The sequence below is a fragment of the Rhipicephalus microplus genome, chromosome 10 (assembly GCF_043290135.1).
Source record: "Rhipicephalus microplus isolate Deutch F79 chromosome 10, USDA_Rmic, whole genome shotgun sequence".
Lineage (NCBI taxonomy): Eukaryota > Metazoa > Arthropoda > Arachnida > Ixodida > Ixodidae > Rhipicephalus > Rhipicephalus microplus.
Genome location: NC_134709.1, coordinates 69,019,394 through 69,047,187, shown reverse-complemented (window position 1 = coordinate 69,047,187; position 27,794 = coordinate 69,019,394). Strand labels below are relative to the sequence as shown.

Below are 27,794 nucleotides of genomic sequence, written 5' to 3'. Positions count from 1 at the left end.
TTTCAGTCAAAGTAAAATGACTCTGCCCCATAGCTATCGTCTTTCTTTGGTCATGCCTTTTTTGGCTCTGTTGGAGTAACAGACATAAGCTGTGCTCGCAAATTGAAATGGAATGTTAAAGCTACAAAGATGATGCGTAGAGTGACATGCAAAGGAAAACCAGGTGTCTTTTGATTACACTTGGTGTGAACTAGGACTTACCTGCTCCAGATAAAACGATGGCTGCTGACCAGCTGAGGGAGAGGCGGTTGCGGCTGCCATCGTAGACATTTGAGACGTGGCCAGTGGAACAACCGAGTCTTCCTCCTAACAGGCCACAAAGAAAAAAAAAAAAGAGTTGCACTCCCAAAGAAAGCAGGACGCAGAAACATGCCGTATTTACTCTATTCTATCGCGCCCTCGATTGTAACGCGCACCCGATTTCCACCGCGAAAAAAAAAAAAAAAACGTAAGACATCGATTGCAACGCGCACCCATTTTTCTCGCTGGCCCGCACGATCACACCACTCGAAAAAACGACCCCTTTCGGGAGCGTCTTCTATTTAAATATGAGGTACGGGCAAAGCTTGTGCCCATCTGACGTGTAACAGAGCATTGCCGTCACTGTAGTTTTACCGTGGGCCGATCTCAGCACGCGAACTTGCTTCACCCCCTTCTTCTTGACGGTTGTTGTGCCAGGCATGTCGAAGTAAAGAGGCGTCTGATCGGCATTCTCGATTTGCCCAAGCAGGTAGCCGTTGTTGCGCCGCAAGTTTAGGACGAACCTCTGAAAACTGTGAAGCTTTTCATCGTACTCCTCCGCAAAACTTTTCGCATATGCATGTTCTCCTTCGGAGGGAAAAGCCTTTCCTCTTCATAAAGTTAGTTAGCCAGCACCTGCTAGCTTTAAACCGGCTCCGCATTAGCCCTTTTTCCAAGACTAATTGCATAGCCCGCACTTGGAGCAGTTCTGTCATCACGGGCCGCTGTGCCGCTCGCTGCTCAAGCACATAATCGCCGAGCAACTCTTTAATTTGCGGAAACCGACCCTGCTGTGGTCCACTGAAGCCTTTGCGTGAAGCTTTGCTGTCGACAATCTTTTGCTTTTGTTTCCGCCGGCCCCGCACGCACCGTTTCGGGAACTCTGAACGACCGCGATGCGGCCCGATTTCCGTCCGTTTCTGCACACGCGATGACTTTTCTTTTAAAAGCGGCATCATGGTGCATTCGAGTTTTTGGAGTCGGCCCTTCCACGCCGTCGATGCTAATGCACTACTAGATGACGAACTCCTCAGCACACATACGAAGTGCCGCACATGGGAAACACACAGGCAGAAATGGCCGACGCACATAGGGGGCGGCCATTTTGGATTTGCCGATGGCAATAGATTGACCGTAATTTTTTTGTTCGTACTCGATTCTAACGCACATGCGATTTATGAACTCGCTTAACCGGAAAAAAGGTGCGCATTAGATTCGAGTAATTACGGTACATCATTTTACATATTTATTTATTTATTTTTATTTTTTTATTTGATACTGTCAACCCCGTGCTTGAGGTCATTACAGGGAGGGTGACACAAAGTACATAACGTTCGCACAAAAAAAATTCAAAAGCACATATAAATACGAGATGAATAACCAACAAAAAAAAATAAACAAACAACAGTGACTACACACATAAAAATCAATGAATAAATGCTGACAACAGAATTTAGCACGCATCGCTACAAAGAAAACCGTCCAATGCATTTTCAAAATCTACTGATGTTGTTTGTTGCACAACCCCATTGGGTAAACTATTCTACATATCTATTGTGTCTGGGAAAAAGGAGTAGCGGAAAGCATTCGTGCGTGTAAAATAAGGTTGAATTGCTCTACTATTATTAAGACGATCACAACGCCTTCCAGGGGGCTGAATATATAGATGCTTATTTATCTTTGTTTGCCCGCTTATAATCTTAAAAAGAAATTTGAGGCGATGTTTTTGCCTGCGATATCCGAAAGACTCAAGCTCACAGGACTTTAACAAAGCTGTGACTGGGTGTGTGCGTCGGTATCTACCGCATATGAAACGGACTGCTAATTTTTGTATTCTTTCAATTTTTGTCCACAACACCTTCTGGTGAGGCGACCATACAATACTAGCGTACTCTAAGACAGGACGTATGAGTTTTTTGTAAGCAGTTAGTTTTACATCTGGTGTGGCATGTTCCAGTTTTTTTTTTTTAGGAAATACAGTTTTTTGTTCGCCTTAGAACAGATGTTATCGATATGCGAGTGCCATTTCAATGTGTGCATAATACTAACTCCTAGGTATTTGAAACAATCGGCATTATTTAAAGGGTGACTTTCGATGTAATACATGAATGACGATTCCCACCCACTAGAATGAATATGCGTAAATGTGGTCTTGCTATAGTTTATTTCCATGTCCCATATTATACACCACTGATCTAATGCCTGTAAGTACCTGTTCAGATTAATTTGGTCACCTTTGCAAGTAACTGGGGAATAAATCAAGCAGTCATCTGCAAAAAGTTTCATTTTAATGGGAGCCTCAACTATTGAACATAGATCATTAACAAATATCAGAAAAAGAATTGGTCCTAAAACAGATTCTCGGGGAACGCCCGAGTACTCGGCCAGTGGTCTTGAAGTGTAATTTTCAATTTTTACAGCCTGTTGACGTGCGGATAAATTGGCCTTTATTCATTTTATTACTTCTTCGCTTATTCCTGATCTTTCAAGCTCGAAAAGTAATTTACGATGAGAGACCTTATCAAAGGCTTTCCTAAAATCAACACAAATGACATCAGTCTGCAGAAGGGCATCGCTGTTTTTATTGAAATCATAGAGCGTTTCAGCTAATTGTGTCACAGTAGAAAGACCATGCCGAAACCCATGTTGGCTTGCGCAAAGTAACTGGTTAGAATCAAGAAAACTGAGAATATGTTTTGCTTATACATGTTCCAGAACTTTACAGCAAACCGACATCAAGGATACGGGCCGGTAATTGTTTACTAATGAGCGGTTACCATTTTTAAAAATCGGAATTACAACTGCATTGCGCCAGTCTTGTGGAAGTAATTGCGTCTCAACCGATTTCACATATATTATTTCTAAATAAAACGAGACCCATTCTGTGTATCTCTTGAGAAACTCTGTTGGTAGGTTATGCGGACCACTTCCTTTCTTTGCATCTAGTTCAAGCAGTAACTGAAAAACACCTTCGCGTTCGATAATAACAGGTTCCATTGAGGTTGTTGCACTGTTACTGATGTATGCCCCTATCTTATCGCCCTGGTCTATTGTGAAAGCGGACTGAAAGAAGCGATTAAACGTATCTGCAAAGTCTTCAACATTTGTAAGGATACAACCCTCATGTTCGAGCTGCTCAATTCTTCCCTTTCTGTCACTGATGTAACGCCAGAATTTGGATGGCGAACTTTTAAGGAAGTTCATAAGCGTTTGGCCAAAGAACTTATTTTTGGAATTCACAAAGGCTTCTTTCAACTTGATTTTTATAGCTGCAACTTCTGTCGCTCTTTTTTTACTTGTCCTTAATCTCTTAATTTGCCGTTTCATATGTATAATGCTGCGTGTTATCCAGGGATTTCGTTTACGTGTTTTCTTAATACAAGTAGGGACAAAACGATCAACGCAAGTTACAACGTTGGCCTTAAATCTCTGCCACAATTGCTCCACAGATTCAACATGTGATGCTCGCTCGAAATCATTAAAGTGGAGCTCAAGAAAATCTATGATGGAAGTGTCATCTGCCTTTTTAAAGTCCTTTACTTTTACCGGAAGGAACGGTTTCTCTAAACTGCATGCACTAGTTGTAATGACTAAGGACAACATTTTGTGGTCGGGCATGCCATCTAAAATTTTTAAAACATAGTCTGTTATGTTTTGAGACAAAAACGAGGTCTAACAATGACTTCAACGAACCTGTAACCCTCGTTGGTTCATCCACAATTTGTTCCAGGCCATGACAAAATTTAATTTCCAAAAGTTTTCCGCAGCTAATTGTTTCAGACTCACCCGGCAAAACATTTTGCCAATCAATGTGAGGCAAGTTGAAGTATCCGGCCACATATGCTTTAACTGTAGTACAATTATGCATACCTTCGTACATATATATAGAGCACAAACACATGTTCGTGCTCCAGTTAAACTTCTTCACAAGAGACGATTGGGTATAAGAGATGCCAGTGCACCTACATAAGAGTAGGGATTGATTAGAAAACGAGAACGTACTACAGTTGAACCACTTCACAAAAGACTTTCTCATCTTTCACGAGAGGTACCTCTTATAACCAGGGTGTCAGGCATGCATTTTCTTATCAACCCGTATCTTGATGTAGGCACACTGCTGTCCCCAACACCTGTTTGTATGTCACAAGAGTGTCTCTTATAAAGGGGTTTCACTGTACCCTCCTAATAGAAGATACCTCATATAAGGGACAAGAACTGCTTTCCAGGGTGTGCCTCTTGCAAAGAAGTTCAACTGTGCCACCATTGTATGCACAACATAACCAGTCATTTAATTGTGAGGTTTCTTATAGCAATATGCTGACGTGTGCTAGAAGGAGGGGTAAGGGGTGTGTCCAACCCCCCACTCTCTGAAAATTTTTTACTTTGCATGTGAACATATACACACACAATAAAACACATGCACGAACATACATAAAGTACAGATGAACACCCCTGAAAAATATTTCTGGCTATGCCATCAGTGCACTGGAAGCCTCTCATACAAACATACAGACCTTTTGGCCATAAGGAGAGCACAAGCTAAACTCTATGCTCTTAACAGACACCGAATTACTATGACGTTCTGAGTTGATTGCATTGTCATCAGGTCATTTAGTCACACAATGTCACTGATTATGACATGTGGGATAGTATTCACTTTTCGTAGCTCTTTTTGACACATTCAGGTTGATGCCGACTGTGCCAGTTTTATTTACTCATGAGAATCTCGATAGTTCGAATTCGTAGCGAGCATGCAAAATGTTCGTATCATCTTGGATTCGCATGAACCAAACCAAAGAGGAACAAGAACTTTATTGGGGCCAATGGCTCCTTGCTGAAAAAGTCCATGGTGATCTTTCAAACTTTTCTGCCTTCAATGTTTCTCAAGAAAGCTGCCAAAAAGGAATAAAACTGTGCTGCGGTTTCCTCACGCATACTGCTCAAAGAGAGCGAAGGCTGCAAAACTCAACAAAAATTCACTCGCTTCGCACCGTAAAGTTGACACACAAAAAATTGATCCTGGAGCACTTACACTTGAGAAGCGATGTGAAAACGAAAACGCCAGAGCGGCCAGAACACAATGTTCATGTGTGTCGAAAATTTTCACATTTGTTCTGCCCCTTGTACACACAGCCGCCTTCACCACTTTGAGAATTTGTTTTATTTTGATAATCTTTTAAGCATTGAAATTTATAGTGAGTTCAAGTTATGCATGCAGAGCACTCAAGGGGTGACGTGGCCCTTGAAAACCAAAAATTTACAAAAAAGTCTGTTTTTGAAAAACCATATTTTTGGATTGTACCGTATTTACTCGATTCTACCGCGCCCTCGATTGTAACGCGCACCCGATTTCCACCGCGAAAAAAAAAAAAAAGTAAGACATCGATTGCAACGCGCACCCATTTTTTCTCTCGCTGGCCCGCACGATCACACCATTCGAAAAAACGACTCCTTTCGGGAGTGCATTTCATTTAAATATGAGGTACGGGCGAAGCTTGTGCCCATCTGACGTGTAACAGAGCATTGCCGTCACTGTAGTTTTACCGTGGACCGATGTCAGCACGCGAACTTGCTTCGCCCCCTTCTTCCCGACGGTTGTGGTGCCAGGCATGTCGAAGTAAAGAGGCGTCTGATCGGCATTCCCGATTTGCCCAAGCAGGTAGCCGTTGTTGCGCCGCAAGTTTAGGACGAACCTCGGAAAACTGTGAAGCTTTTCATCGTACTCCTCAGCAAAACTTTTCGCATATGCCCGTTCACCTTCGGAGGGAAAAGCCTTTCCTCTTCATAAAGTTAGTTAGCTAGCACCTGCTCACTTTAAACTGGCTCCGCATTAGACCTTTTTTTAAAGCTAACTGCATAACCCGCACTTGGAGCAGTTCTGTCGTCACGGGCCGCTGTGCCGCTCGCTGCTCAAGCACATACTCGCCGAGCAGCTATTCAATTTGCAGAAACCGACCCTGCTGTGGTCCACTGAAGCCTTTGCGTGAAGCTTTGCTGTCGACAATCTTCTGCTTTTGTTTCCGCCGGTCCCGCACGCACGTTTTGGGAACTCCGAACGACCGCAATGCGGCCCGATTTCCGTCCGTTTCTGCACACGCGATGACTTTTTTTTTAAAAGCGGCATCGTGGTGCACTCGAGTTTTTGGAGTCGACCCTTCCACGCCGTCGATGCTAATGCACTACTAGATGACGAACCCCTCAGCACACGTACGAAGTGCCGCACATGGGAAACACATAGGCAGAAATGACCGACGCGCCATGCCGACGCACGTAGAGGGCGGCCATTTTGGATTTGACGATGGCAATAGATTGACCGTAATTTTTTTGTTCGTACTCGATTCTAACGCGCATGCGATTTATGAACTCGCTTAACCGGAAAAAAGGTGCGCGTTAGATTCGAGTAATTACAGTATGTCCCAAAACTACCTATTCTGTAAATATCAGTGCCTCATTGAACCCCTAAGTGCAAAAAAGATGCTATTTTCGAGGCTACCGCAGCGCCCACAACAAGCGCAAATGCCAAAATCAAACAAAACTTCATGCGCGCGCCATTCCGAGACCATGCGGCCGTCTCACGCCATCTTGGTCTTGTCTTGACGTGAATTCTTTCTCTCTCGTTTGCCACCTTTCAAAATGGTGTCAATGGCGTGGCTGAGATGCTATCCACTTTCCTACAAGATGCGATGCGGAGCGCTGACTGGCTAGACCAGCTTATTCATATCTCACGGGCGAAAGCGCGCCCACCATTGGCTTGTTGCGCTGGAAACTGGGGCAGTCCCTCCTGGCGATGGCACGTCCGGCGCGCTCGTCTCGCTGTTGCTCTATGCTCCCTCCGCTTCGATAAAGTTTGATTACGGGCCAAATTTTGCCTTGTGCTGTATTTTCCATCAGTTTCTCTTCTTTTTTCATTGTTCAGAGTGTGTCCGATATTGCCGGATCCAGCACGGGCTCTGAATCGGTACTGTCGAGCGTGACACCGAGTGTTCCTAAGATCGCTAGACACAGCACATCGTCTGCATTGGGGCCAATAGTGTGCATGGGCCGTCGATCCTTCATCTGAGGACGAATTTCCTAACTAAGGAAGAAATCTCTGCGAATGCGAGACGTCGAGATGCTATTCGCGCTGAACTCGAATCTACGCCAGCAACGCGAAAAAATTTGAACCGATGCAGCCAGCTCTTGGAAAAGATGCCCTACATTTGAAAAAAAATTCTAAACGGCACTTAGAGAAGATGGAAGGAAGACAAAAGAGGAAAAAAGTGCACAAGGACACTTCAAGCTACTTTGCTAGAGCTTTTTGAGGAAAACACATGTGCTGAACTTTTAAAGCTCGTTTTCTCACAATCGATTTTTCAGTTGTGGTGCTCAGGAAAGCGATTGCTCAAAAACTGCTCATCAGATTTGTGTGCCATTTCTTTTATTCTGCTCCTGGATGATTTTGCCAGGGTGTAACAAGCTTCTTTTTTTCAAAATTGGTGCCGCTAATTATTTGTAAACAATTATTTTTTGATAAATGTCATACCTACTGGCTACATCAAATCCTAAGTAGCATAAAATTTTTTTATAGGGGAAATAGAGAAAAAAAAAACGGCTCTTTAGTGCCCTAGGATATCTATTTAGGGATGACCACAAAAAATTTCAATCTTCTGGTATGTCCTGGGATTTCTTCCAGCTCTCCCTCAGGCACACAAGTGAACTACCGTGTTAGAACTCAGTAACTCTAGAACCCCTGAACACAATTTCATGAAACTTTGCAATTTTTCTAGTTTTATTGTAGTGAACATATCCTGAAAGTTTCATGAAGACACCATAAAAAAAATTAAAAAGTTCGGTTTTGGGGTAGCCTCCTCCCTCAAAAGAACAGTTTGAACCTTTTCAAATGTTGTTTTGGGAGATGCGCCAGCAGAAACGATACAAGCGGACGCATCGGCAATGGTGGCGACGGGTTCAGCCGTGTGTGCAAAAGCAAGACACGATGGGGCATGCTGACTCGCTATTGTGCTTTCTACTTCCGCCATTCTAGACGATCGTTATCTAAAGCAGGCTCTCGAAGAAAGCGTCCCTGTCAAAGTCCCGAACTTCATCGTGCTGCGCGGATACTTTGTGATTGCGCCGATGCGAGCCACTACTGATGCTTTTGCCGCCATGTTGAATTTGTGGCCGGTTGCTAACATCGCGTGGTTTGAGCTGTGCCGTTCTGTGCCACGAATCACGTTTCAGAAGAATTGGTCTCGCATCGGTCTTTTTTTTTTGCGTCAGCCTCACAGCATAGTTTTCTGGCTACTTAGGTAATGAAACGAGAAAAATTCCGGGGAGGTTCGAGTATTCACTCCCTTCGAGGCCGGGTGTGAACGGGCTTTCCTCCCACAGACAAGTCGCATTGCGCCGCTTGTGTACAGCGGTCCATCGCACATTCCTATTATTGCAGCGGCTGGAAACCGTTCGTGTAACACCGAATTACAGCATGTTTTTATACCGTAGTCTATCCAAACCAAATTTAATATTAGTATCATCGCGAAATTCATATCAACCGTAATCGTATCATCGAGATTCTACTGTACAAAGCTTTTGTACAACTTTATCTTGTAATACATTGCACAAAACCTGCTCTGAGATTGGCAGTAAACAAGTAAAAGTAGAGGCTTGAACACACTCACTATTTCGGATGGCAGGATTAGTCCACTGCCGACGACCTTCACATGGATCTTCTGGTTGTCCTTGAGTTTGTACTGCGACAGCCTCTTTTGGTCCTCTGTGCTTGGAAGCTGAAATTGAATGAATATAGTCACCACTGGGAAACTGGGTAGCAAAGCATTCGGCACACTTCGATGCGCTCAGTTAATGTGGAGATTAGAAGCACTCTGAAACGATTCTTTGCCATTGTTTTTAGTTTTTATTTTTGCATTTCCCTTGACCAGGAAGCTAAACTGTGCCTAGGGCATACAACGCAATAACTTTCTCAGCGTGCACTCTCCTCATCCTCTTCTTCACCTTAAGACTGACTATAAATACAGACAGTTTTCTCGTGGCAACCTAAATTTGGAAAATGAGGATAATGAAAATACATTTTTCTGCATCACCTAGTAATTCAATGGATAATTCCTGAGGCCAGGGCACCCATTGAGGTGACACAATGAATGTCAAATGTAGACAATAATTCAACACGTGTGCCTTATGAGAAAAAAGCAAAAAAACAGATAAATGAAAGAGAAAGGAGAGAGAAATGAGCAGAAGAGGAGAGAGAAAATAAATAGAAGAAGGAACCACACAAAATAAAGTTTTTTCATTCAAATAAAGTTTTTTCATTCCATTCCAAGGAACCGCACAAGAACAAAGAGAGATAGAAGACCTTGCTAATTAAGACCAAGTAATTTGGATCATACTAATAAATACCATGATAATACACATCATCATCTCAATTACAACCTGACTAATAAGGGAGTGAGACAGAAAATAAATAGAAAATCCAGACAGGAACAGAGAGATAAAGCAGACCTTGTTATTGATACCATAATTAAAATTGCAGCAATTGATATGCCAATTAGTACCTTACTAATTAAGACCTGAGTAATTATTTGGATTAGTCTCAAGCTCCTCAGGTAGTTCAGCTTTGCATGCCTAGTGCAAGCTGCCCACATTTTAGGAGCCATGCTCCATTAAGAGGCCCTAAAACACTTTTATTCAAGTAACCATGGAATGAATTCACTGGAAGAGCTTATTGCCTCAAGAATTCAATGCCACAAATATTTTAAGAATCTGTCCAGTGCGAGTGAAGTTACAAAGGTTTGTCGCATGGTGCAAATGCATTCTCTCTTCTCGACGAAAGCGCTGTAAACTAAGCAGGGAGCGATGGCACGTGCACCTTATGACCTTGAGCGCTTTTTGCTTTTTTTTTCCTTTCGAATGCGCGGCTTTTTCAGTATGATCGCGCGCGCGCGTCTGGACAAGTAGCGACTTCCAGCGGCGATTTCTGTAACGAGCGAGCCTGCCAGGTTCAAATCAGCTAATGGCTGATAGATGGGCTTGCTACGTGCGATTTTTGGGTATATTGCGTGCTTTGTTGACCGAAGAGAAAGCAATTTTCAGTCGACTTTTATAATTTATTGTAAATTACTGGCCGCGTGCTGCGCTATAATATTTGGCTCGCGTGTTGTCTGGAGCCTCTACTACCGATCGGCAACATTTTCTGACCACGCTCAAAAAGTGTTGCAGGGGCTTAAGCTTTTCGTTGCGCCGGCTAGAGCGAACAATCTTGAATCGGTATGTGCTCGCTCCATCCTCTTCAACTTATGCTTCGCTCCCACAACTCGTGCACCCATTTGTCCAATGTAGTTTACATGACTAAAGATCACGTAACAAGTCACAGGACTGAAATCATGTAACAACCAGTCATAGGAGTAAAAACGACATGTCATGTTACTAGTCCTGTGACAGAAGTGGCCTATCATCTTACAACTAATCATGTGACTAAAAAATGCATACATTACGTAACCAGTCACGTGGCTAAATTACTTAAAATTATGTGATTAAAGATGATACAACATTAGGTAACGTGCTACTCATGTGACTGAAATCGCAATATCAACTAATGGCTACTCATGTGACGTATTGCCATTATACAACAAATTCAGAGCTTAAGTGGGGTGCAGGTAAATCGTGAATCGCTGTGTGCAAGATGTCTTCATGGCAATGCAGAAAAGGTGTCTTCATGGCAATATGGGGAGATTTTTTTATACGTTTTTGCAAAGTGTGGCTGCAGCTGGGGGTAATATTCAGGGGTTGATTATAGGCCAAATATGGCATGTTTCAAAACCTGTTTTGACAGCTTGTAATGAAGGGCTGATGCTCACTGTACTTGCAGGATTGTAGCGTGCCTCTGTTAGTAATGCCCAGAAATTTCACCCAAGGAAATTGACAAAAAATAACTTAATGCCACTTGCACCTTCCAGCTTGAATGTAACACGCACTCAAATCTGAGAACTGTTTTGAGCAAAAAAAAGTGCACATTAAGATCATGCAATTAAGGTAGTTGGCGGTAGACTGCTGCACGAATGAGACAGTTGAATCAAGTACTGGAGTGAGAATGCACAAACCGGAATGTCATCCATGGAAATCTGCAGGTTGCTGGGGATTTGCTTGAAAAGCCGGGCCACTGTCTCTTTCATGGAGCCCACAGTGGCATTGCTGTGGCACTGGCAATGCAAGTTTGTGATGGGAACAGTCAGGAAAGCAATCAGTTGGAAAACGCACCTTGAGAAGAAATCCACTACAGTAATACATGTTGGGAGAAAATATATTTTACTGCTCCCTTACACTAACAGAGAGAAAGAGAGAAATGGCAAGTTTGGCATTGTGGTGGAACTTACAAGTGGTATTCATGACATCTATGTTTTTTTTACATTGCCACACACACAACACTTGATCTCATAACATTAAAAAGAAGCATTACAGAAAACCACTGATACAGAAAATTAATTTTGAACCCTGTATTGACGCTTCATGACCTTGTGATGCACTATGAGCGTTGCGTACAAGGTGTACCAAGCTTGAAACATGAGTTCACATGGAAACCTGCCGCTTTTCCTAATCTGTAGAGATGTCATCCTCCAGCCTGTCGCTCCACTGCTTTTTTTTAGTATTCTCATCTCGGAAGGAGGGTCAGCTCCTTTGTTGCACAGACACTTTGAGACAAGGCCTTTGCAACCCTTTATCTGACAACAGATTGCCTAACTTTAGAGTATCTGCTCTGGCCATGGCAGGTAGGCCCAAGCCACCGCAGGCAACAAGTATACATTTACACACTAGAGCAATAGAGAATTTATTCTACTCAATGACACCCTTGCTTATCAAACGCTTTGATATGCCATGGGAAATATTCAACTAACGAAGAAAGCCAGCAGCGTAAAAGTTTTAACAACAGTTAGCACCGTGCAGATACATTTCTCTGGAAGTTCAACTTCTCAGAATGTTCAGATGGGAGGTGCTCAAGACCTTCCTTACTTTTAAAGTGACCAGCAACAATGAGTTTCAACTCCTCAACATTACACCACAAAACTGGACAGTCAAACCTCACGGACGCAGTATATATAAGCACAGTTTGTAAAGCAGTGGCACTGATGCTTACCCGTATCTTGACGGTGTCCTTGATGGTGTCACTTACGATGCACAGGGTGACCGGAAAGCCGTAGAAAGACGCACCGTGAGGCAGAATTACCCTCGGCACCGAGTGCTGTCCTTCGATGGATGAGATGTACCGCTCCGCCAGGTGTAACAGACGGCAGATGTTTTGCGACCTGTTGGTCCTGCACCCAAAAAATACCCAGCAATTGTGATAGCTGTAGACTCGCACCTTTCCTTCGCCTTGCTTTCTCCACTGTATTCATTACTCCAGTTATCCCTCCTTCCTCTTGTAAAACCTGGACTTTTCCTATGCTACATTTGACTGCATCATGTGGGATAGTTTCAATAAAAACCAGCAGGTAACAAAGTCGAGAAAGGTAAAAGGAGTATTAATTGTACTGTGATATAGATGTAAAGGAAGTAAAAAGGACGAATCATGAACCAAGGCTGAGTAGCCCAAGCTTCTACACTTGTAGTAAATGGAAAGACGACTTGCTACAAGCAGGGCTTGAACCTGCATGCAGATTACGTGCTCTATCATTTTACCAACTGACCTATGGCTACGGTCGTCCCCCCATCCGCATTATCGGGTATATACGGGCATGAAATTTGGGTGTGTTAGCACCGCTAACAGCTACGATGGTGAGTGTGGAACACGTTTCTTGCCAGATGGAGTCACGTAGCACACGAACCTCACAGGTCAGCTAAAGTTTGAGTACACATGTAACTTTTGGAAAAAGATGGAAATTGATTGTTCTTAGTACTGAAAGTTAGTACTTGTTTAAAGAAATTTATATTTAGAATATGTAACAGGATCTGTGACTGAATCTGCACTTGCCGTCTTCTTTTCTTTTTCTTGCAAGGACTGCAATACAGTGGTGATATCATAACCAGGAGTGGACTACGTGTGCAGAAATACGGTAATCAACCGGCACTGAATCACCACGAATGAATCTCACCGTTTTGGCAAAGACAAGGATATGGCCTCTGACACCGCCATAGCGGTCAACGTCTTGGTGGCATTGGACACGGCCGTTGTCATGGCAGTGTCCCCAATGGTTTCAGCCACTGCCTGTGTATGATTCATGAGATGACAGTCAACACAAAGCCATGTCCCACATATGTCTTGACATTTTTATTAGAGAGACTTCGCATGTCCAATATTTCAGTGTACACAAAAGTGTTAAAAGAACGTCAGTATTCGAGTATAAGCAAGGGTGCCAGCAGAACACCATGATTCCAGAGTACATATAGGTGTAAGCAGAACACCGGTACCTCAGTGCACTACACAGAGGGTTAACGGAGCACTAGAGCACTGGGTGGTGGTGATAGCGACATTTCGTGATGCTTCGTCTACTTGCAATCGCAGGCATGGCTTTTACGCTAGACAAGTGTTATCAGTTAAAACAGGTTTAAAACGACAGCTTGTTCACAATTGTTTCACAGCTAAAAATCTATCCTAGCACTGCATAAATGCATGTTTAAATACAGCAGTAATAGCTGTGTTCGTTTCTATCAGCTCTTTGCTTTCGTCTGGCATCATTAGCTAGACTGTTCACATTTACGCCCCCAGTCACCCGTTGTTCCCCTACCACCCAAGAGTTTGTATAGGAAGTAAAACTCTTTTATGCGTGCCCAATCAACATAAAACATTTTTAGCAGACTATTCCCATCATGTCCATGGCCACACTGCATGTTGAATATCATTTCTGTCTAAGATTGTGCTTGGGCATTACAGTGGACTCCCATTAAACGAAACTCGCTTAAAGGGAAAAGCCGCATAAGCGAAACTATCAAGGCACATTTGGTTGGTCTCCTATATGTTTAATGATAAGTTTCGGGTAATCGAAACATTTTTTTCAGCTACATCGGTTAAATAAAACAAAAACGGGCAAAATCCATGATTGGTGGAAGTGGCCACAGCAGTCTAGCAACCATAAAAAAATGCCGAAGCTAGTTTAAACAAGCCAACCCAGCGATTACACATGTCTGCGCACACCGAGCGGCAAATGATCCATCTTGTTTCCATATTTTTCCTTTCCGTCTCGTCGTGAACTTGAGATGGAAACAAAAAACGACAGTGCATTGCACTTTTGCTCGCAACGAAAGTAAAAATCATTCAAGAACTTGACCGCAACGACCTATCGAAGACAGAAATTGTGAAGAAGTTCAATATTCCTAAGTCTACACTGTTGAGGATACTCAAGAACAAAGAGAATATTGAAAAAGCTGCAAAGCTTAGGAACTTTGCCACGGACAGAATGCCGATGAGAACAGCGGCATACAAAAAAATTGAAGATGCTCTTTTTCTCTGATTCAAGTGTGCGCGCAGTGCAAACTTCCTGATTAGCAGCCCCATTTTCGAAGAGAAGGCTAAATAGATTGCTACTCGCATGGGTATTGAGCACTTGCGGGTGAGCGATGGCTGTCTGAGCCATTTTAAAAAGCGGCATGGTGTTGTCTTTAAGATAGTTTCTGGAGAAAGTGCGGCTGTAAACGTAGATATCTGTAAGCAATATTAGCAACATTTTTCTTCTTAATCGACTATAGTAGTTTTGTATACTTCAAAATGTTTTTGTTCTGTCAGCCACAGTTGGTGCTAATGAAGCCATATTTTATTCGTTTTGTGGGCTTTGCTTAAATGAAACTTCTCATAAATGGAACAAATTTTCTTGCCCCTTCGAGTTTTGTTTAAGAGGAGTCCACTGTATGTCTTCCCTGGAGAAGGCAGTTGTGATACCATTTCCTTTAAACAGTTAAGTGGGCTAGCAGAAACTATAAGCCAGGAAGTGTTTTAGTTTCTTTCTCATCCTTGAGATTAATGAACTCGGCAATATGTTCTTTCTCTGAGCTGTTTCTGAATCATGCGAATGCTACCAATCTTCTTCCTGTGGCCTTCTTAAAGATGCAGTAATGCATCTGCAGATGAAAAATAAAACGACCCCAAGTATTCATTACAACCCAGCACTCATTTGCACTAGTATACCCAGAGAATCCATGCGTCTTCGTGAGTGAATATGTTTCTATTTGTATGCTTTCTTTTGAATAGTTAACCATAGCTGCTTTGCCAATGCAAGACATAGAGACTTGTGTTCTATCTACTGTTGCAAGCTTCTGTGTTTAGATGACATGGACATGAGTGGCACAGCAAGCATGTATATATATATATTTTTTTGGCACAGTTTGCTTCAGCAGAGAATGGGGAGGCATTAAAAATCAATTACCTGTTGATCTTGCACCAGCAACGTATAAACACCATTGCAAATATGCGAGCCACTCTGCACAGTGACTACAAACCTTTCACCAGATATCGGACTCGTTTAGAAACCGAATAGCAGTCACAGCAGTTGCAAAACTAACTAGTAGTCTCAACCAACAACTCAAGGCTGAGCAGAACATGCAGCTCTTGCTTCAGCGCATTTATACTTACAATGCCACAGCTGCGCCTAAAAAATAAAATGAACCAATTTTGAACTTTACAGCCGCACACTAAAAACAGCAAAAGTCAGACATTGTTCAAGTCCCACTAAGCCACTAGACTCGGCTTGCACTTTTTAAAATGAGGTTTATAGGTGATTCCATAAATAAAAAGGGGCCCACCATTCAATACACTGATGGGAGCACCCTTTTTGAAATGGAGCAGCAAAAAGATGCACGACGACGTTCAAACACTTTCGAAACTGCAGAACAGTGTAGCCCATAATGTTACTTGCCCTTATAATGCTTCTTTAAGAAAAGAGAAGAACAGCAACCTTTTTTTTCATGTTTGCCCGAAGCCCACACTTTTTGTGGATGACATATCCACAACTTGCAACCCTTTCTAGGCAAAAAAAAAAGAAAGAAAGTTTACTCCAAACACAGTCTCATGCTGTAGCTATAGCACACCAGTAAGTCTTTCAGAAGAGGGAGTTACGCAAAGCAACATTTATTTGACCACAAGACGTCGCTTACGACTGGTCATCGCTTGATAGAAGGATGCAGCAGTCACGGTCATTGCCATAGTGTGAGCCACTGCTGCGGCTTGCCGTCGGTACTGAGATGCCGCACGTGGAAAACGTCGCGCGGACCATGCCGGTTGGAAGCCCATATCAGGCATCATCAACCCATTGTGCCACTTCGCTCAAAGAGGAGCTATTCGGCTTTCCTGTCGGTGTCTTGGGGTTTTCTTGTTGGAGCCATTCATTGTAGAATGCACACATATGGTCTTTGAATGGATTATTGAGCGCCACGTCTAGTGGCTGGACAATATCTGTCAGCCCGCTCGGAATGATGACCAGATCACACCCAGAGTCCTCTACCCTTTTTTTCACTTGATCTGTGATATGACCATGGAAGGAGTTCAGCATGAGCTTGCTGCAGACCTTTAGCAGTGCACTAGGGCACCTGCACCACAGTACACGATGCCATTAGATTTTTTTTTTTTTGGCATAGTTTTCTTTTCGAACAGAAGAAATGAGGGTCACTTATGCCGTCGGCTGTACAGCGCATGACAGAGATACAATTGTGTGCATTGCCCATTGTGAGCAGGCGAAACTGGCGCTCCCTTTTTGTGGACACAGTCCTCTTGCTAGGCATGTCAAACCAGACGAGGGTCTGGACGGCATCGCAGATTTGACCTAGCAGAAATAAATGCTTTGCCTTCAGGTCACTCACGTAGCGAATAAACGCGCAGTGTTTTTCTTCGTAGGCATCGTCTTAGGCCCAGGCCGTTCCATTTCATAAAGTTCGTGACCCATTTCTTTGACACATTAAACTCGGTTAGCAGGATACATTTATCCTTCATGAGAGTACATGCTTTCGCTTCAATATCATCACAGAAAACACACAAGCTTTTGCTTCTCTGGTCATGAACCAAACCTTGAACCACCTCTTCATCCTCAAGGTATCGTCAAGACTTTGGTCGGCGAAAGGAACGACATGTAGCAGTGCCATCGTGAGCATCTTCTGCTGCTACATTGGACGTGCTTCTTCTGTAGTCCCGACGGCGCAAAAACAGGCGGCATTGAAGCCATTTCAGCAGCTTGCATGCCGAAGAAACACGCAAGAGAGCGAAACACTGAGTGCGAGAGCCGCACTAGGCCTAGCCGCAAAAGCAAAACATATTGAGTCACGTGTCCATTCCCAACTTAACTTGGCTAGGCTTCAGTAGGCATTCAATGACCACATGACTAGCTAAAGCCAAAAGGACGTGGCGCCAAACATAGCCTTCGAGATTGGCCTTTCTGCGTGTATTTTGGCACTGGCTTGACGTTCATCATGGCTGGTTCAACATTACAGTGTCGGCAACCTAGCAAACCTATTGTAAACATCACTGATAGCATGTCATGGCTTACGTACGCGCCCCAGCATCAAACCGATCACGAGCCTGAAAAATCGAACGGCGCTGTGGGTCGTCCGAATTATTGGTCACAAGTTTACATTAGGTTCGATGGGGCAAGTGGCGGGGCCGTGATGGTGTCTGAATAAATGAGCACGTTCAAATAATCAGTCTGAACAAACAGTTGGCAACTGTGTAGGTCGGCCCCCGAACATTGAAAGACCATTTTATGAAAAAAAAAGTAATAATAATAATGTAGACTTATAGTCGGCAATGTACAGTAACTCACTTTCATGTGATTTTATAATTGTGTCTTTACACCTATATAATCGAACTCCATAATCTGTCAGAGACTGCTGTCATGTAAGAAAATATCTGGATATTAGGCCCGGAGCATTTTTTTTTTTATATATGCATCTGACTGAGTCACCGGCCATGAAATAATCAATGAAGTGAAAACAGCTTACACAGTGGAGGTAAGCCTGCGGAAAAAGGATGAAAATACCTTCAGCCTGTTGTAGCACTCATTGATGAAGCGGTGATGAAGAGATACAACGTCCTGCAAAAAGAAAACAAAAAAATGCACTTGAGCATCGCGCCTTCTGGGCCACAAAAGAGTGTTGTCAAGTGAAAAATAAGTCAAGTACCTATAACAATAACTTCATTACGATGACTACTGCAAAAAATGAAAGTGTTCCCTTGCTTTTCTTGTTTGAATAATGAAATAAGAAAAAATGGTGCAGGCTTTTCTGCATCAGGGCACATGACAAAGAAATGTCGCGTTCGATCTTATTCCCCGGCAAAATAATGTCACCAATTCATCGTTGAGAACAAGACACACCATACCATCTCAGAACTGTTGTCACTGTTTACTGTTCAAAAGCATCTCCATCAAATAAGGTCATGTGATGCAATTGTGTAATAACGCAGCACTCCTAGAAAAGCTCTTGGGATGCAGAATTTTTTTGAAAGCAGTATTCCTGCTTAACCTGGGAACACAGCCTCAAATTAAATGTTCTAGCAAGCAGTATTTCTTGTGACCTGTGCAGTTATTCACTACTTCGGAGGCATCATGCGCTAACAGAACTAAATTGGCACATGAAGAGGAGCCAACACCCCGTGAACTTTTGCTGCCTGGTGTACATCCTGGAACACACGTGAATACCAGTGACTATGCCGAAGTGTACCAGAAGTACAAAATGCCAATGAGTTTGATTCATAGTCCATATTTCAATGACCGATAACTATGTTTGACGCTGTCAACTTGTTTTCACTGTTACTCAGTTTTTCCAGGCACATGCGCAGAGTTTTATTTCCTAACAAACAACATTACGATACACTCTGCAAATACAAACTGCATGCTCCACAACTTGTGGGGACAGACGTTGCGAAAGTACACTGCTGGAATTGTGTGGGGCGCACCTTTTTGAGCCTAGGCGACAGGTACTTGTAGGAGAGGTCGAGGATAAAGTCGATGGCCATCTCGGCAATCTCTTCTTCGGGTGCGGCCAGCGAAATCTGCCACAGGAAATCGATTCCGGACAGCTCCAGCTTCTCCACTATCTGTAGGTTCAACAAACATGGGAAGCTTGAAGGATTTTCGCTTTCGTTCATGAACACAAAGATTAATGCTGGTATAAAATAAGTTAAACAAATTATTGCACTGTTACTACCACACTGCAGTATATATCTCTGCTTCAGGTGTTCAGAGCTCAAGCTACGTCAGTGAATTGGACACTTTGTTTATTTTCAAATCACCTGTTTGGCGCTAGTCCCACAGTGACTGTCCTAGAAATTTGGTAGCCTCTGGTTCTATCTCTAGACCTGTGCAAGCTTTTTCTAACAGGGTAAGCTTGCATCTGGAATGACAATGAAATAAATCCTTTTGCTGCAGTTTACAATTATATTACAATTCAAAGGGTTCGGAGGGAGTTCTCTATGAGCTGTTTGCCTTATTTCAACAGACCACAGTAAGGTGACACTATCCCACTTTCATACACACACAAAAAAAATTAAACTTTTGGAATATACTGTGGCTACGCAAAGGTTGCGCATTAAGAACATCTGGCACTTTAAAAATTTATATGTAAAAATTGAACCTCAGATTTCAAGTAGCTCAATATTTTTTAAAAACTTTTATAGCAAGAACAGTTACACTCACTACTTCAGTCATGTCAGTAGTTTGTACAGTGATTGTACATTGACACCTGCCATTGATAATAAATAGCTCCTCAGACAATCAAGAATTTCCGCAACCTATCGTAATACTGCCAGTGTTTTGCAGCATTTTGGCGAAAACTGCTTGATGGTACCTCTTAATGTTTCCTCACATAAGCGAATGCTTACCCTTTCTGTTCAATTTAAATCACCGCGTTTATAAGTGCTTAAAAAACATTGGTTTTTCAAATATGCCTTATAAAACGCTGTAGACAACTTCTGTGATGTGTCGCCACAATGTTTTTATACACAAAAAATGAGCTGCGTTGAAACTGAGCCTGAAATACTCTACTAACAGGAAAATTAAACAAAGCGAAACCAAAACTGACCAAGACACCGGGCCGCTTCTTGAGTTTACTCTCATGAATGTTGACGTGCTCGAAGTAGGTCTTGAAACATGAAAAAGCTGAAACGAGAAGTCCCACATCCTGTAAACAGTACTCTATATGCCAGCACACAAACTTCTTAAATTTAGCATAGGCAAGACCAACTTTTGTGTTACAAGCGGTGGTCATTAAAGGGTTTAACAATAAAGAGAAAAATTATTTTTTGCATATTACTAGTGCACAATATCACAATACCAAAAACACCTCTCTTACCTCAAGACTGTGCGCGAAAAAAAAAAAAAAAAGCAGGTGTAGACGCCACCTTGAGATTCCCGCACCAAACATCGCAACGTCATAGGTTTTGATAACATCTTCTGGATTCAACGCAGTTTCTAATCAGTTAAAATGAAGTACATTGTCACCTGTCGGTGCCTTAGATCTAGCAAAGGAAGTTTCAGAAAACTTCGTCGAGCTAATGTCACGAAAATACGAAAAATACAGTTAGAAAAATTCGTGACATCACGCAGGAAGGAGATTTCAGTACAAAATTCAAACATAAAACTTTGACCTCGATTTCCGGTGCAAATAATGAACTTGTCATAGCGAAACATATGGCGTTAGAGCTCTCAGAGTGCAGTTTATGAATTTAAGCCAAGCAGTCATTTCTCTTTAGTGCCCTTTAACTTCAGTTTTAAAGGTGTGGGAAAATGGAATGAAAGCCTGATGTGGCTGCAACAGCTGAGCCCTAAAACGATAGCTCAAGATTATGATAGAAGAGAGAGTGTTTTTGCACCATGAAAACAATACAAAGCAATCACAACAATTTAAAATGATTACCTATTTAAAAATACATATGTTTAATATCATGATAACCAGTTTATTTTTAAAGAACAGATAACTCCATCAAGCTTCATTTCTTCAGATTTGGCATTGGAGTCCTATAACCCGAATGTTGATAGTTTGATATGTGAGGTTTAACATCCCAAAACCCCCATATGATGTCGTAGTGGAGGGCTCCAGAAACTTCGACCACCTAAGGTTCTTTAACGTGCACCCAAATCCGAGTCCACTACAACCTGAATGTCTGTTGAATAACGCAGATCTCAACGTGGTATGTATCTTTTTATGCAGTGATCACTGCACATTGTGCAATGTTCTAGAATCTTGTGTATTTTTGGCTATCTTAGCATACATTCTACTACACTGTTGACGAAAATTTATTTAGGTCACGGTCGATTCTTGGCTATCTTAAGACCTACGATGTAGTATGCTACTACCGATAAAAAAAAATTAATTAGGCCACAATGATGAGCTTGTTCGAAATCTTGAAATAGCACCACCATATTTTGGTTTTTGAGTCTTCATTGGCTTAACAGTAATCTAAACAAGGTATTGGTTGATTTGTGGGGTTTAACGACCCCAAACCACCATATGATTATGAGAGACGCCGTAGTGGAGGGCTCCGGAAATTTTGACCACCTGGGGTTCTTTAACATTGTGGGAATTGAGGCTAGCTCGCTGCCTTTGCGCGGGCTTAGTCGCCTTTTCTGCCGCTCTCATGTCCCGACATGTCTCCCCTCCTCCGCTGTCTGCCGCGATGGAGCGGGAGCGGAGTGACGTTTAACCACCTCACCTGGTAGCGAATGTTGACTGTGGCGCCGCGCGCGGAATCTCCCGAGAGGTTTTCGCGCGCTGCGTCGGGAGCGGGCAGATAGATACTCTCCGGGACTGCAGACGGTGAGCCACGCAAAATTTTCTGTCCGTCGACCCCCGTCGCTCAGGGCTCGTGGAGACTTCGCTGACGGCGCCTCGCCGAAGGGTGGTACGGTGTCCTAGTGCGTGGCATAGCTACGCCGACCCGTCTCCCTCCAAAGCCAACGCGAGCCCCTTTGCCCTCGCTCGAGCAACCGCGTCTCAGTCCCGGTGTCTCCGTGGATCACCTTTGCCGCGGAGACGTGCTCGTGGCACCCTGTGTAGTACTTTTATGCCTGTGCCGTGGGTAAGCCTATTTGCTTTCCCCCCGCACCTTTGCAACAGGCTGTACTGCGTTTGGTGTTGCCACAGACAATAAAGTGTTGCGACTTTGAGCAGTATCGTGTTCTCGCCACGGCGACGGTTGACGCGCGCCCTGCGGCTCGCTAACACCAGACCCACGCTAGTGGCCGTACTCCTTCGGGATACGTGTCACTACAACATGCACCCAAATCTGAGTACACGGGCCTACAACATCTCTGCCTCCATCGGAAATGCAGCCGCCACAGCTGGGATTTGATCCCACAACCTGCGGGTCATCAGCCGAGTACCTTAGCCACGAGACCCCTGTGGCAGGGCAATCTAAACAGGGTAAGATACGCATTCGATTAATTAATTAAGATTTATCAGATGGGTAAATTACTGACTCAGCTGATTTTTCTTTTTAGTTTATTTCTGAAACTTATCGGAAAACCATTTGACACTTTAGGTGGCAGCCTAGAAGACTGACCTTTCGAGCTGACTTGGGAGGGCTCCATCTTGAGCAACTTGTGTTGAAACAGCAGAGACTGGGTCTCGGACTCGAGGTCTGGAAGGCACTTTTCAAACCACTCGAAGCACATCTGCGACCACACATAACAACACCAAGCTGCTCCCACATCGCGCCTTTCTTTGAAAGCGATCTCGTAGTAATACGGCAAACCAAACTTTACGGCAGTGTCAGGAGTGAAGAATTCCAACACGAGATAACATGATTATTAATTGAGAGTGTATTGTAATGGTATAATGAAAGTTATCCAGTGAACCAAAGTAAAATGTTTTGCTAGTTTTTTGTTTCTTCTACAGCGAGGCTACGAATTTTTTAATGAAATTTACGCCTTAGTCTTTCCCCTGAAAGCAGTGTCTAACTGCCATACTGAGAATACCCATGGGCGGATTGTGAAATGTTCTTGAATCATGTCAATTTTCGGCTATCTTAGCATACATTGTACTGCACTGCTGTACTACACGAAAGTGACAAGATGTTTTTTTTTTTTTTTCAACTTTGCCTGCACGGAATAGCAAGCACAAAATTCACGACATTAATAAAATATGACATGCTGATGCGAGCGGGCACTGCTCTGATGCAGCTAAAATTCTGTCAGTTAACAAATGCTGGGAAACGTTGCTAACATTGCAGTTACTCACGAACATCGACCAACGTGACATGTTCTAGAGGCTAATAAACATCATTCAATGCAACTAACATTTTCCTCAATTCAACTGCTTTACTGAACTGATGCTAAGGCTAGCCCGGTTGATCATCATAAAACCTGCTGCCTTGAGGCTGCCTGCGAAATATCGGTCAAAATATAAAAATAAAAAATGACAATATCTAGGGTTTAACGTCCCAAAACCATGATATGATTATGAGAGACGCTGCAGTGGAGGGTTCCGGAAATGATGACCACCTGCGCTTCTATAATGTGCACCAAAATATAAACACCCGGGCCTCAAACATTTCCGCCTCCATCGAAAATGCCGCCGCTGCAGCTGAGATACCATCCCACGACCTTCAAGTCAGCAGTCGAGCGCCATAAACGCTGCAATCGAAGTCTCGGACTCACCTCTCGGTCTGAGCTACAGGCATCCGGATTGGTGACTAGCGTGTCCCAGATTTCCCTGGCCCGATTCCAAGGCAGGTACTGGGATCCGTCCTTCAGGAGGAACTGGAGGAAGTCTAGGTGCGCCATCACGTGCTGCGGGCAACAACGAAGAGATGCACTGAGTGGGCAGTGTCCCTTAGCTAGTCATCAAATCCACAAACACGACTGAAGGTTCCTACGACAGGGCAACCATATGGTGTCACTAATGAAATTATCAGAATTCATCATAGGGTTTCCTAAAATTAACTAGAGGTGCTCAGTGACCATGAGAATGACAGGTGGTACACAAATTTGCCTAGTTTTTGTGCTTGCGGGCATTGAACGCACTTGCGACTTTGTTTATTTTTGTGTTTTGGTTTTGTTACGAATAAAAGAATGTACAAATGTGAACTTCGTAACCTGTTGTGACTTGGTGAGCCTAAAAGGGTTAAAGGTGGTGAAGCGCAACTGCTTAAAATTGGCCAGTTCTCACTTCGCGACAAAGCAATTTCACTTCGCGACAAGATTTATTAGCTGAAACAATACTCATATACTGCTTAAGTATACATTGCGCTGTTTCAGCAAATGAATCTTGTATGTCAGCGCCGCTGTCCGTCTCCTTCTTTCTCTTGTCCTCCATTTTTGGCGATGTTTTTATGAGAGAACCCTCGAAGGTTTAACCCAACATTGCCGACTGAACTTGCGCAGACATGCCTGCACCAACAATATCTGCTGGTGCGATCATAGGAAGCATTGTGACTTCACCACTCACCTCTTTATGCGAATAGATGCCGTCAACTAGCACGAGGGGCAGGGCCGACTTGCCGTTGGCCAGTTTCACTGCATCGCGGTGGCACGTCGCCAGGCTGGTTGAGACCAGCTTGACAACTTCGTGGCTCCTGTTCAGCTCAGAGAAGATGAACTGAGAAGTAAGCAAACAAAGACTATGAACAATCACAACATATGGCCACTACCGGCGCTCACTGACACACCCACGTTCAAATGCACAGATGCGCCTTTCAAGATAAACGGAAGGATGACCACCACTGTAGGTCAGCTGGTAGAGCATCAGACGCATTATTCGAAGGTCGCAGGTTCGGTCCCTACCGGTAGCAACTTATCTTTCTGCCCACTTTACTTTCTTCACATTTATATAATATTTACGACTAATTACTTCCCTTAAATCAACTCGATATGTGTGAAATACATGTTGCAAAGAAGCCTCATCAAGGATGCGGAGGACATGTGTGCAAAGTTCACTACGATGAGTTTGAAGAGCTCCACTTTTTTTTTTTTTTTTTGCATTAACTGCATATCTTGGTAATTAGAGGCCAGCATTACAATGCTTTGACACTATAGGAGTAAGCCACTTTGGTTGTAGCCAATGGGCACAACCAGATCAAAAAAGAATGAGCTGTCAACACAACCATTTTCTGATGGGTGCCGACCAAAGTTAGAAAGTATTTACATAGTGACATTTTTGGCTCCCACATGGGAGCCTTGTTCACAATGAAGGGTGAAACAAAGGCAATGAGATTAATGTGGTTGGGTATGTGGCGCAATGTGTGCACATATATCAGATTAAGATTTGTGGAGCCAAAACGTCAATAAATATTTTTCACCACGTCACCTGAGACAAAGCCATCATAATCAATAGAGAGTGGGAAGGGACAGGGGTTAATCCCCTCTTCCCCCACCTAGCCTGGTGAAAACTGCCGGACTTTAAATAAAGTTTATTCATTCATTCATTCACGTCCAGAAAATTGAAGACGTACAGGAAATTGGGCAGTCCCGACAAATGAATGCATGTGAAAACTCACCTTTTTTTTATATGTATGTTTTTCTGACAGTTTGGCTCCACAGTTACTACCTGTCCTAAGTAGATATATTCCTTTACAACTTCCAGCATCTCTCCACCTATTGCAAAGTGCTCTTTTCTGCCGATACTGTTGCACATTACTCTAGCTTTATCCATATTAATTTTCAGACCTACTCTTTTGCTTTTCATGTCCAGTTCAGTAATCATGAGCAGTAATTCGTCCCCTGAATTACTATTCAAGGCAATGTCATCAGCGAAGGTTAATAAGATACTCTACATTACCTTTTATCCCTAACTCTTTCGAATCTAGGGCCCTGAAAACTTGTTGTGAACATGCAGTGAATAGCACTGGAGAGATTGTGTCTCCCTGCATTACGCCCTTCTTTATTGGGATTCTGTCGCTTTCTTTAGGAAGAACGATGGTGCCTGTGCCTCTATTGTAGATTTATTCCAGTATGTAAGGCCCTCGATTTCTTCCTTGTTCTTTTTTTACCAGTACGAAAGCAGTGGCGATAAGAACAACAGCTGCGGCTGAAATGCTGTTTCTGAAATTGAGTGCCAAAGGGAAAGAATGACGAAGTTGATGTTTTAGACAGTCAGGAAGCAAAAGAGAAGACAAATGCACACGATCTGTGAGAAAAGCTAATATCTCGGGCCTGAATAGAGTTCACGAATCTGTAGCAACAGTTGTAAACGCACTTACAGGATTCAATGCATTCAGTGACATCACATCGATGTGGCTTGCTGTGATTCATGAGCACAATTTTATATATGGGCGGAAATTCAGGCGTAAATGAGGTGTTTGTCATTATCCACACCAACCAAACAGACAGAAAAAGCAAATACGGTTGATGTATGCGAAGACCTCAGACAGAGCCACTGGGCTGAACACAACAGGCAGAGGCAGATTGGGTACCACATCTAGAAATTATGTACCCCACAAATTTTTCTTTGCACAGTTTTTGAAGTGTCCCTCTGTACTGCTTGCATTGGGGCTTTTTCGTGCTAGAAATTTGGCAAAGGTATTACAGCTTGGTGCTCCCGTGAGCACCAAGCTGTAATCGTCTCACTTTTTCCGGTAAACGTCCCACTTTTTTCTCGTAAACGAATGGTCATTTTCGATGAAACTTGCTTTATACTATTTTTAAGCATGCTTTTTAGGTATTCTACAGGCATAATTTCTGTTATGTGAAAAACTACAAAGGGTCAATACACTGACTCTACGGGGAACTTAAAGTGCCACAGATGACCCCAGGAAATCGAGCATGTCCGGAATTTTGGACGTCCGAAAAATGGAACGTAGACTACTTGGCGATGTTCTCCGAAGGCAGAGTCAGCAGAAGTTCGGTTCATGACGTTAGTCCAGAGTGCGTGCATTTCAAAAGCAAATGCCACTAATTCGTTAAGTCAAAGCTATACATGCAAATGTGCTATCAGCACATATAATGCCACTAATTGAGCAGTAATATTAGCAATGGAGTGGTACAATGGAATATTACCAAAGTCATTGCTGACAACAGGATCAATAAAGCTGGCAGGTACCACAGTTGAAAACAAATATACAAAAAAGCACACAAAATATACACGAAAAAAGGTGCTGAAAAATAAAAATTGAGACGAAGTGCACCTTGTCTTGCTTGTAAGGTGGACCTTTGCTACCCGCTGATCCCTTGGCTCCGCTGATGTGCCGCAACATTTTCAGAGCAGGAATCACACACATGTTCTGCAAATTCCAGAGATGGTCTTACTTTTATTGAGTACAGATCGATGCGAATGGTTACGACCACACTAAAATGAGGTAAAGCTCAGATCAAACACACTACCCTACCTTCTTAATGTCATCAACGCAGCGGGCTACGTATTGGCGCTTCGCGCTGTCCCTGTTGCCCATCTCGGACAGGATGCTGAAGAACTCCTCGACAAACTGCTCAACGTGGGCCTGGGGAAGCGAGTTGAGGTGCAAGAGCTCCCACAGAAGGTCGAGCAGCTATATCAGGAAGGAAGAATTCACGGGAAATGGGGAGAGAAAAAAATATTAGAAAAGCGGGGGCTATGACAAAATGGACAGTGAGGTACATTCCTGTTGGTGATGTGAGACAAAGGCGCAAAGGCGATAAAGTACGACCAAAAGAAAGAAACAGAACATGCGTCAAAGAAAA

The 27,794-nt window shown here is 43.1% G+C and overlaps 1 protein-coding gene across 1 annotated transcript in view; it reads right to left on the bottom strand.

Moving 5' to 3' along the window:
* The window catches only part of LOC119181038 (ubiquitin carboxyl-terminal hydrolase 24-like), a 148,957-nt gene that overhangs the window by 99,632 nt on the left and 21,531 nt on the right, over nt 1–27,794 (bottom strand). Inside the window, exons 14-26 of the mRNA XM_037432210.2 lie at nt 27,464–27,622; nt 27,263–27,358; nt 24,589–24,738; nt 23,799–23,930; nt 22,703–22,814; nt 20,224–20,300; nt 19,100–19,240; nt 18,183–18,236; nt 13,320–13,432; nt 12,365–12,542; nt 11,334–11,432; nt 8,898–9,005; nt 202–306 (exon numbers count right to left, since the gene is read on the bottom strand). Of these exons, the coding sequence (XP_037288107.2) occupies nt 202–306; nt 8,898–9,005; nt 11,334–11,432; nt 12,365–12,542; nt 13,320–13,432; nt 18,183–18,236; nt 19,100–19,240; nt 20,224–20,300; nt 22,703–22,814; nt 23,799–23,930; nt 24,589–24,738; nt 27,263–27,358; nt 27,464–27,622 (1,524 nt within the window). The remainder of the gene's footprint in view (nt 1–201; nt 307–8,897; nt 9,006–11,333; nt 11,433–12,364; nt 12,543–13,319; nt 13,433–18,182; nt 18,237–19,099; nt 19,241–20,223; nt 20,301–22,702; nt 22,815–23,798; nt 23,931–24,588; nt 24,739–27,262; nt 27,359–27,463; nt 27,623–27,794) is intronic.